The 14675-nt window shown below is 41.1% G+C and overlaps 1 protein-coding gene across 7 annotated transcripts in view; it reads left to right on the top strand.

The window, feature by feature from the left end:
- ncam1a (neural cell adhesion molecule 1a) overlaps positions 1-14278 on the top strand; it is a 415597-nt gene extending 401319 nt beyond the window's left edge. For all 7 annotated transcript variants that reach the window (XM_050040213.1, XM_050040217.1, XM_050040215.1 and 4 more), the window contains one exon: positions 7601-14278. In XM_050040213.1, the coding sequence (XP_049896170.1) occupies positions 7601-7721 (121 nt within the window). In that variant the 3' untranslated portion in view covers positions 7722-14278. The remainder of the gene's footprint in view (positions 1-7600) is intronic.
- Positions 14279-14675: the final 397 nt, after the last annotated feature.

The raw sequence follows: 14675 nt of genomic DNA on the forward strand, positions 1-14675 counted from the left end.
AGTGGTCAAAGCTGTAGCCTAGCCGAAGAAAAAAACACATTGAAGTTTATCTAATTTTGGTGGCGCGACAAAAGCAGTGAAGAATCATAATGCTGTTTTATTTGTGGATAGAGCCTCTAAATATCTGTTGTATAGCAAAAAGAAGAGATATGTCGACTTCTTTGTTACAGATGACCTCAGCCTATGGCGATGGCTCAGGTAATTCAGTACCTAAGATGCAGACTAAGTAATCTGGGAAGCATTAATAAACTCATACTATTATCTCATACAGTAATCTTGTAATGTCTTTAAACATTAACTTGGCATAGATTGATCAAGCTTTAATTCTGACAGGGAAATTTCCAAAGAAACAAAACACACAACTTTTTATCACACAGAAGTGTGGCTCATTTATGCTCCCTTTACGTTCAAAAATAGATACGTTAGTTTCAAACATTGTAAACGTCCTTGCCCTCACACTTCCATACTTCAAAGAACTAGTGGCGTTGAAGGCCCCCTGCTGCATTGCCGGACATCGCCGTGTCTCGACCAAAAAGTTGCACAAGAACATGTCGCAAAGACTACATCCAACGGCCAACCAGTGCATACGTTCTGCACCTGCGTGAGAAGAAATAACTCTCCACACCAGCAGACAATGGTAGTCTGTATTTATTATTCAAAGAGGGAAACCGGAGGACTGTCTTGATGCTAGTTACCCAGTTAGCACATGAAAAACACAATCCGATGTTGAAAAAACAGAGCACAAACCACCAGGAAAAGTTTCAAGAGCTCAATGGCTAAAGAAAACTAATCTTACCTTATGTAACAAGTTTGTTTCAGTCACACCCTCTCAACTTTAGCTCTTTGTTTACTTTCCTCATTTCTGTTTCATTTCTCGTGCGCTGAGCTGAACTGCCAATCAGAGTGATTTCATTCACCAACGGGCTCCGCTGACGCCACTTCAACATACTGAATTGGGACCGAGAAGGGGCAACAGTGTGGGACACACTGCACCAACTAGGGTTACAGATGCTCACTGATGGTCTGAAATTGACTGCCAGCTGACTGTTGGCTTGGTCTGTCAGGGCCTTTAAACCGAAGCAGTGCTGTAGCTGGCGATGGTCTGTGCCGCCATTACATACATCCCAACGTGTGGATGGAGAATTCTTTTCACTATTTTCACTATTTTCAATATATATCATTATTATTACTGATTCACTCCGTTCCACCATTATTTAAATATCTTCATCTAAATATCTCCCTTGACCTGCGTTACACTGCCTCCATGATCTCCAGTGGCACTGCTCCATTTCGTCCATATACGTAACTCTCAGAAAATGTGCACAAATATGGACAAAATGAACGCAGAGTACAGACAGAGGGCTCCGTCCGTCTCCGGATCTAACATTGAGCATAAATGAGCCCTTAAGAGTGCAAAACTCAATAGAAACGCAAGGATATAACGACCTATGTGGTCGCAAATATCTTTACCTCCACAGAAAGGGGGTTCAGATAATCTGGCTAAACTGTTCTTTTCCCCATCAGACTTTGTTGTTGTGATGCTGCAGTGTTCCCAGATTGCTTAGATGAGCACAGTGTTGTCATAATGAATAGAAATTATGGTAAAAACCATTTAAAAAAAGCCTGAAGTTCTTTAAATCACATACCCAAGCATGTAGTGTGAGGAATGTTACATTGTGCAGTTTGTTCTGACGGCTCACTTATAACAGGCATGTGTCTATTATCTGCCATGTTACATAAGTGAATGCCACAGAATGTAATCTATAGCTGATTCTTGTTAACATGTTGACAACAAACATTGGTCCGTAAAAGATACCATTAACAGAGCTTTAGTTTCTTAGCTGGAGTACAGACACTGGACAAATACAAGGACAAGGACAGATACTGTAAGCTTCAAGTCCCACTGCACAACCAAAATGAGAAATTCTTGTTCACTCTATGAATGACTGGAGAGATGTCTTTTTGTGGAGAACTTGACAGAAGAATACCATCCCTCTCTGTCATGCAGCAGTGAATTAACTTGTTCAAGTAAATTAAATACTTGTCACAAAATGACCTCCAAGCAGCACCACCATTGTTCTGTGTCCTCTTCATTTTGAGGGCCAATTAAATTGCCAATCTCAGAATCTCTCTGAGACACCTCTGTTTTCTGTTTTAATTCCTGTCGAATCAAAGCCCTCATTTCAGCAGTGCTATATAGGGTTATTATTTGGAGTTTTGCCCCTAGGAGTTTGCAGATGTTCCTGATTCCTGACAGCCTGTGAGGATGACAAGATAGCTATGGCTGAGGATGAATTACAGAGGCTTACTGACAATCACTCCTCTTTCTCTCCCTCCTTCATCTTATACTTTGCTACTCAGATGGCCAGAGGAAGATGTCAGTGATGAAGTATGGGGAGTTGAGAGCTAGTTGGAAGCAGGGCTCTTGTCAGCTCAACATCACCTTGATAGAACTAAACTTGTCAATGGAGGGATTTTTCTTCATAACTCTTTGACAGGACTGAAGCACAGCTCTCCCACTGATCTATGTGGTGATCCTTCTTCTGCATCCCAACACTGAAATGCCTTGTCAGACTTCTTGTGGGTTCTTGAGTGACGCACTCCTCCTCAGGACCCATTTTTCTCTCGAGTAGGAAAACATCTTTGCAGACCATTTCCACACACTATAGACCCTTAAACATCACAAACTTACACTGAACAAAAATATAAACGCAACGCTTTTGTTTTTGCTCCCAGTTTCACAACTTTAAATTAAAGATCTAAGTTTACTTTATCTATGCACACAAAGGACTTATTTGGTAGGACTTTTGGCAGGAAATGGATGCCAAACACGCTGATCCGGAGCATCCCAAGCATGATAAATGAGTGACATATCTGGCGAGTATGCAGTCCATGCAAGAACTGGTATGTTTTCAGCTTCCAGAAATTTTGCACAGATCCTTGCAACATGGGGGCGTGCATTATCATACTGCAACATAATGTCATTGCAGCGATATGGCACGATAAGTTTAAGGATCTCATGCCTCTCTGTGCATTCAAACTGCCATCAGAAAAATGCACCTGTGTTTGTTGTCTGTAGCTTTCGCCAGCTGACACCATAACCCCACCGCCACCATGGGCCGCTCTTTTCACAATGTTGGCATTAGCAAACTGCTTGCCCACACAACACCATATATGCTGTCTGTCATTTGCCCAGTACAGTGTAAACTGGGATTCTTCTGTGTATAGAGCACATATCCGAAGTGCCAAATGCCATCGAAGGTGAGCAGTTGCCCCGTAAAGTCAGTTACAAAGTCGAAATGCAGTCAGGTCAAGACCCTCGTGGGGATGACAAGCATGCAATTGAGCATCCCTGAGACGGTTTCTGACAGTTTGTGCGGAAATTCTTTGATTGTACAAACCTCCAAGTGGCTGGTCTCAGACGATCTTGCAGGTGAAGACACAAGATGTGGAGGTCCATGGTTGTTGTGGTTGCATGTGGTCTGCAGTTGTGAGGACAGTTGGATGTACTGCCAAATTACAGAAATGACATTGGAGACTCCTTATGGTAGTGAAATAAAAGTTCAGTTCACGCTCAACAGCTCTGGTGGACATTCCTGCAGTCAGCATGGCACTGGCATACTCCCTCAAAACTTGAGACCTGTCATTGTGTTGTGTGATCAAACTGCACATTATAGAGTGCCTTTTAATTAGCATTTTGATATGCTACAACTATCAGGTGGATGGATTATCTGCGTTACGCGCGGTCTCATTCCAACTCATCAGATGTCACCAATTTGTCAGTGCCTTTCACGTCTACATATTACGTGCTAGGTAACCCCTGTGATTGATGTTAATGTACAGTTTTTGCTTGTTAGATGCATACAGTCTCTCAAAACAACGAAAGCACCTGGTCATGTTTAGGCAGTTAAAGCATGTGGTTAGGTTTAGAAAAAAACATCATGGTTTGTCTCAACATTCACACAGAAAGCGAACACCAAGCCCCCAGGTGAAAGTCCGAGGTTTGTTGGACCCATCCACCGCCCTCCTGTCCGCCCTATAGGGACTTTCCAGCTTTTTATATTACATCATTACCAGCAGTGTTTTAAACTGATGCCATATCACACCGCTGCAATAGGTGCTGTCCGGTTGCGTTATTAACTGACGAAGCGTCGTCGTATCATACTGCCGTGAAAGGTGGCATCCAGCTGACCAGCAGTGTATCATACCACCACGAAAGGCTCCGGCTGCATTACAAACTGATGCTGTCCGGCGATGTATCTTTCTGCTGTGAATGGTGGATTTTTGCGTTGATGTCTGATGCCGAGATCACTGACCAAGTGGTGGTTTTTCATGAGATTGGAATGAGAAAGGGCTGGATTATCAGAGGAGGAGTGCTCACTAACATGGATTCAAACAAATTTGTGACGAAAATTTAAGAGAAATCTTTTGTGTGCATAGAAACAGTCTCTTTAATTTAAACTGTGAATAATGGGATCAAAAACAAAGTGTTACTGTTTATTTTTTGTTCAGCGTAAATGCCTTTCATGATGTTTCGTCACACCACTTTTAAAACAATGTTTCAAAGGCAGCTTTCAATCAGTTAGTTTAGCTTTGAATTGCTCTTGGTTATGTAAGAGCATTTTTAAGTGTTTCAACAGAACAATAGCCTGGATTGCTCTGAAAGGGTACAAGTGCTATAAGTACATTAGTTTAGAAGTATAATTTACCTCAGTGAAAGTGATGTAGTGCCCATTGATTTTAGAGTGACATAGATAGTGCGATATGAAAGAGTTTTACAGTTTAAAGGTCAGACACTGCAGCAAGTTGGTTCGAAAGAGAGGGTTGAAGATGGATTCTCTCAGGCTCTGAATAATGTGCAGTGTTATCACTTGTTGACTTAACCAGCCCATTTTGCATTGACCTTGTTGTCTTTGTAAACCTAATCTCATAGTTGAACTGATTCAGACTGAATTAAGAGCAACATTCTCCGCAACCTGTGACAAATCACAGTGGTGTCAGTCCATGTGGGCAGATTGGAGTGTGCTGCAAGGCCACAAGGTCTGTACAAAAAGTATCATCCAAATTTAAAATTATTTCAGCCTTTCTGTCCTAGACATTTTGAGGTTAGATCAATGATGACAAGGGTATTCATTTAGCATAGTAGTTGGAAAAACATGTCAGTCAATAGTCTGCTTTGGTTATCAGTGTTATCAAGATGACTGAACACTTTAGCTGGATTTTAAGTAGTAATGTGCTGTCAGGATTATTGTCTGTGTTGCACAACTTTATAGATAGTGAAGGTGACCACTGTTTCTGGATTTTGGTCAGTAAGCAACACAATAAAAAATCACAGTGGCTCCTATTTAGGTTTTTACTTGCTTTTATAGCATCAAAGGCAGATGTTTTGGCTATGATGAAATACCCTGAATAAGCTTTGTTTGTGAGTTCAATCACACAAACTTACAAAGTATTTCTTAAGACAGGGTTTAATCTAAACACAACTACATGAACAATAAAGAAACTACAAATTTGGGACTTTAGATAATACTGTGGTAAGATATAAAAAATTAGACACCATTGGTTAGTCAGTCTACATCACTGTCAGGTCAGAGGTTGCCAATCACCAACACACTGGTCCATGACATGTGTCCCTGACAGCCGGATGTAATTAGTGGATGTTTGTGGTCCCCAGAGGATGACCCGCTGAGATTTTCAGGTCCAATTTGCTGCCAGTGCAAAAGAGAAATACAAATTGGCAGAATGGCTTTAAATCTGCTTGGTGCATTCATGTTCTCCAGAGGATGAACCCTTTCCATTTTGGACACTCTGTGACCTTCCTTCTAGCACCACTATCAGGCAAAAGCTTCAACCTTGCATACAAGGTGTCTGTAAATCTCGGTCAGGCAGATTGCTATGAGACTTGTTGACAACATTCATATTCACAAGGGGATGACTGCAACCCATCCTCATTCCCAGGTCAACAAATAACAATGTTTCTTCACGCCCCTTGGTTTCTAATAACACACATGGCATTCTTTAGCAGCTCAATTTGACAAACAGCTGAGACACATTGTAACAAGAGGTTAATGTTATGTAATGGTTAAGGTTTAGGCAACAAAAGTACTTGGTTAGATTTAGAAAAAGGTCATATTTTGGGTTAAAGTAAGTATGTCACTGGTCTAACTGCGCCTGGCAGCATCAGGGGGAAACAGAGCAGGACAACAACGTAAGTTAAGGGGCCGGAAGTCCAAGTGGGGCGGGCAGGAGGGGTGGTGGATTGGTCCAACAATCACCGACTTTCACCCGGGAAGCCTGTGTTTGCCTTTAGTATGACTGTAAAGCCAAAACCTGTTCTTTTTTTCTAAACCCAACCATGTGCTTTAGTTGCCCTAACCCAACCAAGTGTGTTTGTTGTTGAAGAAAAAAAACGTCAATTAGTGGTGTTGTACCAACATAGTGCATTATTTTGAAAGAGATTGTATGCGGTACATTTCCCATAGAAACAGAAGTGTATTTTAAAAAGAAACAATGCATGTCACAGGCAGAAGTTGACACAGCATCCCAGAATGTCAGCAACCAACTCACCCAGGGAACCTTGCACGTCATATGTTGACATAGGAAGTCCATGACCCAGCCTTGATATGTGATGAGGTCGGAGTAAGAATTTGTTGGCACGTCTTGAACTGTAGCTCTGGGCCTCACACATGCATACTTCTAAAACTGTGGATCCACCGATAGCAAAATTGTAGTGTTGTGGGGTGCAGTACAAATTGTAGCATTAATGAGATGCTAACGGAGGCCTCAGTTTTCAAAGATTGTATCGAGTATAAAGATATTCATGTTAATGGTTTTTTAGTTCTATGTCTGTCAGGGTTGGATGTATTTATGGATGCTGTATATGGTGCAAGTCCTGGCCCTGGCTTTGTAAGGCCCACAGAGAGCTATATGTACTAGACGTGTCAGCAGGAAAGAGAAGTGTATTGATTGCAATTGCTATTTGAGAGCTGACACACAGGGGAGAAGAAGAGATGACTGCTTTTGACATGACAGTGAAGCACCACTATTTCAAAATGGAAGCCATGGCAGCACATCACTACACATATATTCCAACAAGGGTGCATTTGCTAACACCATAAAATATTTGATTTAAGTGAAGTATGGCTTTAAAGTGTCTTTCCATTGTGTCTTGGTTCAGTCCAGACGGCGTGTAATCCTCTTGTGTATTGTAGTTTGTGTTGTAGGTTATGCCTCAGTCTTTCATTCCTTCATGCATTGTGCCTACTGTACCGGCCCTGTCTCATTCCACATCAGCATTCATTGTTCCTTGAAAATAGCTGTGACATCCATGTACTCTTATTTGATGTCTGGCTAGGATAGTGAGCTTGATCCCATTATGTGTGAAATGCATTCAGTTCCAGAAGGGAAAACAAATTCCCTCAAAGCATCTTGCATGTCCCCCCCCCCCCTTTTCCCTTCTTTCTTTGAAAAATGACACAAAAGGCAGCTCAGAGCAGACAGTTTAGCTGTGTGAGAGAGACTTAGTGATTCACCGTTAACACAATCTCCTCTCTTTTTGTCTCTTCCTGGTTCTCTCCTGTTCCTGTGTTTGTCCCCATAGCGGTAAGACTGTGAAGGATGATAACACTAAAGGCGAGACGGAGGTGAAGAACGCCACAGCCGAGGTGAAGACAGTTCCCAACGAGGCTCCCCAGACGAACGGCAACGAAAGTAAAGCGTAATCTCCTCACCCAAGAGTAGCGGGAATAAGAAGGTGGTCGGGTGGTTGGGTTAGGAAGGGTGGTCGGGTGTGGGGTTAACATGGGGTGGGGGGGGGTCACAGTCACTGAAACCTCAAAGCAATGTCACACACCACCCCATTGCATCAGAAAAAAACAACAACAAAAAAACAACAGAAAAGCTTAAAAAAAGAATTCATGGGTCTCTTTCTACAGTGTCTTCTGACCAGGAAAATGTAAAGACCTCATGCACATGCCTTAGTTCCTCTTTCGACAGTTTCTATTTGTTTATTTGTCACAGAAAAAAGGAAAGTTCATACTTATAGCTCACCCTCAACTATTAAATATGGAAAAGAATCTATACTATTTTCCTGTAGATAACCATGGTTGGACTGTAGCTTTATTTCACAGATTACTGCCCTCATGATGTACACACATGTAAGACTGGTACATTACCAATACTACTATTCTTTATGCAGTATGGTCATCATCGTGGTAATGGATTATGGGTCTTTCTTCCTTTGTCGATATTTTGTTGTGTTTAAATAATGTGCAGACGTTACTGCCTATTTAGCTTTTTTAATGTGTTATTTCCAGGGCTAGAGATTAGAACATTAGCATGCCTGTTTTTGCAAAGTTACTGTATTTCTGTACATGTTGCTGTCATTTGGTTACTCTTTAGATGTTTTTTGTTTTTTTTCTTAAATGTTGTCTCCATATGGTTCTGGTCCAGAAATCATTTAGCCTAAGCTATGGGAAACAAAAGAAGACACCGGAGAAAGATTTATCATGCTTTTAAAGTCAAGGTTCAGAGCTTTCAACCGTGTCTCCCTAAAAATACTGTTTATGTATATTGGCAAATGGTTTCGGGTAATACGTTATGAAAGGAACCTCACTGCCAAGTGAACCTTGTGTTGCTTTGCAGATGCTTTCATTAAAAATGTTGATACAATTTGGAATCTAGATGACATTAGGCTTCTTTCAAAATGTATTTGCAGTTGCAAATTTGCTGTATAAGAGCATCATTTTTAGGAGACAGGGTTGGGTTGGGTTAAGGGTAAGGGAATAGTCATGTTACTGCTGTGTTCCTTTTCAGGGGCCACGTCCCTCAAAGTCCAATTTGCAAGACAGACTACACTGTAACAGGTTCTTGGGTCTGGTGCACATCTTGACAACAGCTTTAGTCCAGCCCATGGTGCTGATTGGCTAATCATTAATCCCCCCCGTGGTGTTCACTGGATTGATTCCTTTTCAATCAAGACACCTCTGTTTCATGTCACAGTGCCAGATTAATCAGGCAACTTGGTGGAGTGGGCAGATTCAACGGTGTGGACCCTGGCTACTATCTTGCCTAAGTTTTCTCCCTGGGTCCTTGGAGTCTTTAGTATCCTCACATCTACCAATTACTTTTTCATACTGCTTTCAGTCCTTCAACTCGCTTAGTCTTAAAACAACCATGTGACCAAATATACCAGTTGTATTCACTTGATCACTGGTATGTACATATATGAACGGGACCAATGACGAACGATGCTGTGGGGTGTAAAAAATGAAAGCATAGCCTTTGAATTAACTGTTGCTTCTCTAAAGTAGCCATGTAGTTAAAGTTAAATAAGTTACATGGATAGATTCACCAGCAACATGGTACGATGATTGCCAGTTATCCACTGTGTCTAAATGTGAAACATGGAACTATCCTGGGTCGTGTATGGGTAAATCCTTGCTGGTTATTTTTGACCTCATAAGTTGATGAGAACCACTCAATAGGTGATTTTAGAGGCAACAAGCGGGGACGCCTTTGCCCTTGTTGGCAAAATGACCAAAATGTGTCTCCTATGTTAACCTGCCATCCCTCTCCATCCCCGGAGTCCGGACCAAGATGCGTCATATCCTGACCCAGACCTGTAACCAATACATTGATTAGAATTATTAAGTTGTTCTTTGTTCTTTGAAGGAGGTGGTGCCTGTAATGGAACACAGCTTATTTGTGCGTTGTTAATATTGCCAATTGGTTTTCTTTAGGTCAATGTAAGAACACACCTTTATCTCTTTCTCTCTCTCACGTACACATGACCCTTTGCCAGTCTCCTTTTAACATTTCGGACCAGTTCTCTACCTGACAGGTTTGGGGCTTAACAGTGACTCCAAAGGCCATATGTGTTTTGTCAAAACAATTTCAGTCAGCAGGTTTGAACTGAGAAGTAGACATGTTTGTTGAAAGAAAACAAGCCCTCGCAGGCTTGTTGGCCAAACTCGTTGAATTCTTGACACACCAGTTTCCACTGCCTGTAATTGGTCTCGAATATCACATTCAGTTTTTTTTTCCCTTGGGGTTAACCATCTTTACGTTCTTCTCTGGTTCATAGCCATTGTTTCCTTCTCTGTGCTAACCACTATTGTTCACTGCTTATGTATAACTGATCGGCCCGAGGACTCAGCTTGCTGAGATTTCTGCACCAAACATCTGTTTCCCTCAGCCATCGTTTCCTCTCTTTCACCACAACTGTTGTCAGTGCGAGTTTGTGTCATCACTGCTTCCACCATCTTGCGGTTAAGTCTTTAATTAGTTTGTGCCTGCAGTGATGTGACATGTATTGTAGGTTTAGTACAGTTTATCACTTTGATCTAAATTCACTCTATCACTATACTCTTAGCACAAGGTCCACTTACTGGAAAATTTCTGGAAATTATTAAATGAGCCACAGCTAGCAGAGATATTTTGTCTTTATCTGTTGTGCCTGGTCAGATATTACAGGCACTCTTAAAACAGGAAATTCAGATTTGTTAAGTTGAGCAAATAATACAAAGCCACAAAGAGAACACACACATTGTATAGTATTGTGTGAAAGGACTACATTGACTTTCTTGGGCAGTTTACCCAGTATCTGAGAGGACTGATTGCATGATCATTATCTGGGTCTGCTGTAGACACTATATCTGTTCACTGTGCATGTTGAATACCCAACAGACAGCTAGCAATACACTAAACTGAGTGTGGTGTTCTAGGCAGCTAGGATTGCGCGGCTCGTCTAAGTCTGGATGGTTAGCTAATTTTGATGCAGATATCACCAGTCTAAATTCTCCAGGCTTGTTAAGGGGGTTGTCAAAATACTGTAAAATAAAAACTAATCGTAGAAAATATAGTTCTCTTCATGCTTACTACAAAGTCGGGTTAAGCTAGCTAAGCAGCAGAAACGCTGCCAAACACAGCGTAAGCTCAGAAACTGCCTGTAGTTTTGCATGTGGCAGTGATTAGCATCGATTAGCATCCACATTATTTTCCCCCAGTCTTCCCTCACCTAGTCCTGCCATATTTTGCTGTGACTGACTAGAACTAACCCAAACCTAGTGGCACTGTCCGAACCCTTGCCTTGTCCAACCTTGACGCTTCAATGTGATGAGTACTACGCAATCACAGCCAAGTAGGGTTGGACTATGTGAAACACAGGTTGTTAAAAACACAAAAGAATAAAAACTCAGCCAAAAGAATGAACATTTAGTGAAAGAAAAAAGTTTTCTTCATGCTTACTACAAAGTCGGGTAAAGGCTCATTTATACTCCCTTTGGATTTGTCCGTTTCAAATGTAAACGTCACTGCCCTCATACTTCCATGCGTCCTTTATGTTGGCATAGATACAGCCACTAGATGGCACTAGAGGGCGGAGTCAAAAGTACACAACAAAACATAAGGTGACAGAGGAGGAGGTCGTAATATTGTACCTCTTAACGGAGGCAGTGCTGTAGACAGCAGTGGTCTTTGTGGCCATTATAAACATGCCGACATGTAGCGGAGAATTCTTTTCCCTATATTACCAATTTGTTCCACTCCGACGTTATTTATATTTCTTTGCTGTCTCCTTCACCTGTATCTCGCTTGAACTACGCTACACTGCCTCCACGATCTCCAGTGGTACTGCTCAGTTTCGTCCGTATCTGTAAGCTTCCACAAAGTGTGTACAAATGCGGACGAACTAAACTCTTAGAACTGACAGAAGGCTCCATCCGTCTTCGTCTCCATCGTCGAGCATAAATGAGCCCTTAAGCTGGCTTAACAGCAAAAACACTGCCAAACACACCATAAGCTCAGATCACCATCAGCTTTATATGAAACCAGCCTACAACAGTTAAACCGTTTCATTCAGATCATTGTAATAATTTTGAGCACAGGTTGATATTGTCTACAAACATTTGTGACCTCTTGTCACACTTTCACCAGCATCAGACTGTCTGTACAGCTATGACCAGTTACAAACCAGCTCAGACCATCAACTAGTTCTACCCACATGTTCCAAGCACAATTGTTGTATAAATGTTTTTAGACTCTTGGTTTATAATGGACATTATTATGATGAAATCAAGATTTTGGATAATGCCGATTGGCTATGATTATTTAGCGTACAACATGTTAACATTTTAGCATGCACACTGGACAGAAATACTTAAACAGAGGTAGCAATCCTCATTAAACTACCAAAAGCAGTCTGGTCCTTTCAGACTAACAAAAAAGCCCAAGCAGTGAGTAACATAACTGAAATTTGGTTTAAATCTAGATAACACAACTGGATCTGTGTCTTTAAATGAATGTACACACGTAAGCCATTAAGCATCGCCTCTCAGTGGTCCCCAACAATACTGAATGAAGATGAAATTTCACCACTTTAACTACCCAGGAAGAAAATTGGTGTGAGGTGTTTGAAGGTGTCTTTTTACGCCTGGAAAGGATTTCAAAATGTTCTCTCTCAAGCCATAGTCCCCCGCTGCGGATTTTGGAAGGTTAAAAAGTGAGTCATTGTGAACCATCTTTTTTTTTTTTTTTTTTTTTTTTTTTTTTTTTGTACAGTGTTCTCCTACTTTAGACTGCAAGCTAGTACACTGTGAATGTGTGAATCCATTGTGTCCTTTGTCATAGAGTTGATCAAATAGTTTGATTGTGAAGAGATGTAGCTGATAGTGTGAGACAGAATTTTCCAACGCCAACGTACAGACGTCTAACAGCTGCAAACTGGAAAGACACAGTGCCTTTGAATAAGAAAGTGGTGGCATGCATTCCATTCCTCTCAGTGTCTGTCCATTAAAAGTTTCACATCTCCATCTTCTTGCAGATTTGCTTTTTCATTTACTACATTTCGCAGGTGTGAGTTACGCAGTGCTTTAAGATTGTGTCTTATATTCAGAATGGCTGAGTCAATGTGTTCTGATGTATATGATGGGTCTTTTACACTGTCCTCATTAAAGGATGATTCTGGTTTATTACAGCATGTTTCGCCATCATTTCTCATTGCGATAACACGGTACTCACCAAGTCAATTTCTGAGATCTACAAAAGTGGCAACATCACTAAGAAGACAGCCTGTTCTCATTCCAAGGTTATAATATACCGACGTTCTGTCACACCTTTTCGGCGTGTGATACTGACACGGAAGGCACCCTTTGGTGTCGCTATTACCCCTTTTCCACCAACATGGAACTGATTCCGTTCTGGTTCCTGCACCTAGTCTTGAACTGTTCAGAGAATTTTGATCAAAACTCAATTGATTCAAAACCTGAAAAAGTTGGTTCCCAGCTGGAACCAAAAAATAGCAAGTTTTCCTTGACCTAAAGTGTGAACCATGACGATATAAGTGGGCGTGAAGGCAACAGTCCATTGAGAATTTTTCAAAGTCGGTCTATGCTTGTTTTTGGGTAAAAACAAATATCTGTCCTAACAGAACAAAAGTTTGCAGGTAATTAATGTAATCCACGATTTTGCTGCTATTGTTAACTTCCCTTGTGCATTGTGCGACACCCTCCGTTGATGTCCTTGATGACAGTGGTTCCACTTGAAACTGGTGGTAACGCAGGCTGGTTCACAGGTTGGCACCAAGATTCCTAGAACCATGAATGGAACCAGTTCAAGAATCAGAGCAAACTTAATGGAAAAGGGATACAATCTGAGACACACCGGGCTTTCAACTAACTCAGAGGTGACCCATCTGCTGTTATATTTAATGCTGCCAGCAACTAACATAGTTTTAAGAGCAAGGAACTCTGCATATGGTGGGTGGTGAATGGGTCAAACAAATAAGGCGTTCACCCAGGACACCAAAAGTCAATGTTGTTATAATGTAATTTTACGTAATTAGGTACATCCAATGTGAAGAGAGAAGTCAATGTTTCAGTGTAGCATTATGTCCAACCCGGTCCCATTCCGAAGTGATCAAATACCATCACCTCGTGATTAATTTCTGCATCAGACACCGACAAAAAACAGACATCCTTTTGTGACGGTATGATGTTGTCCGGCGTAATAACCCCTCTGGACAGCATCAGTTTGAAACGCCACCAGACATCTATAGTGTAGATGACCTGGCATCGTTATCCTGCCGACAATACCAAATATGTTGTAGGTATTTGATAACTTGGAAATGAGATGGGTTGGAAAAAAGTCCAGTGGAAACGCAAGCAGTCATATCCAAACTATTAGACCCAATCCCAAACCAACATTACCAACATTTCAGGTGCAATCACATGGTTTATAACCTGCCTGACTACATGGTTTTCCCATTCAATGAACTATGTTGGCATAATAAATAGAAATGATGGCCAGTGTTGGAAAAAAAAAGATCCAAGCTGTAATAAACCAAAATTCCTCTTCAAAGAAAACACCCCATCCTTCATAACTGGCATCACATGATACATTACATAAGTAGAGGACACAATGACACTTTGCTCAGGTCCCATATTCTCTAAAATATCTGAAATTGTTGGATTTGTGAGAAGCAAGCATGCAAAATATAGTAGAAATTAATCATCATATTTTTTTGAAATGGAAAAGATAGTGAAGGCTTCATGTATTGTATTGATCTTCTTTCAAGTGTTGTGAAACTTGTAACCCGTTCTCCAAACGTTTTATTTTTGCTTCAAACAAAAACTGTTTTCGCTTCACAGAGCTCTGAAATGTAATTTTTAAAAAAGGGA

This window comes from Epinephelus moara, chromosome 3, assembly GCF_006386435.1.
Source record: "Epinephelus moara isolate mb chromosome 3, YSFRI_EMoa_1.0, whole genome shotgun sequence".
NCBI classification, from domain to species: Eukaryota; Metazoa; Chordata; class Actinopteri; order Perciformes; family Serranidae; genus Epinephelus; species Epinephelus moara.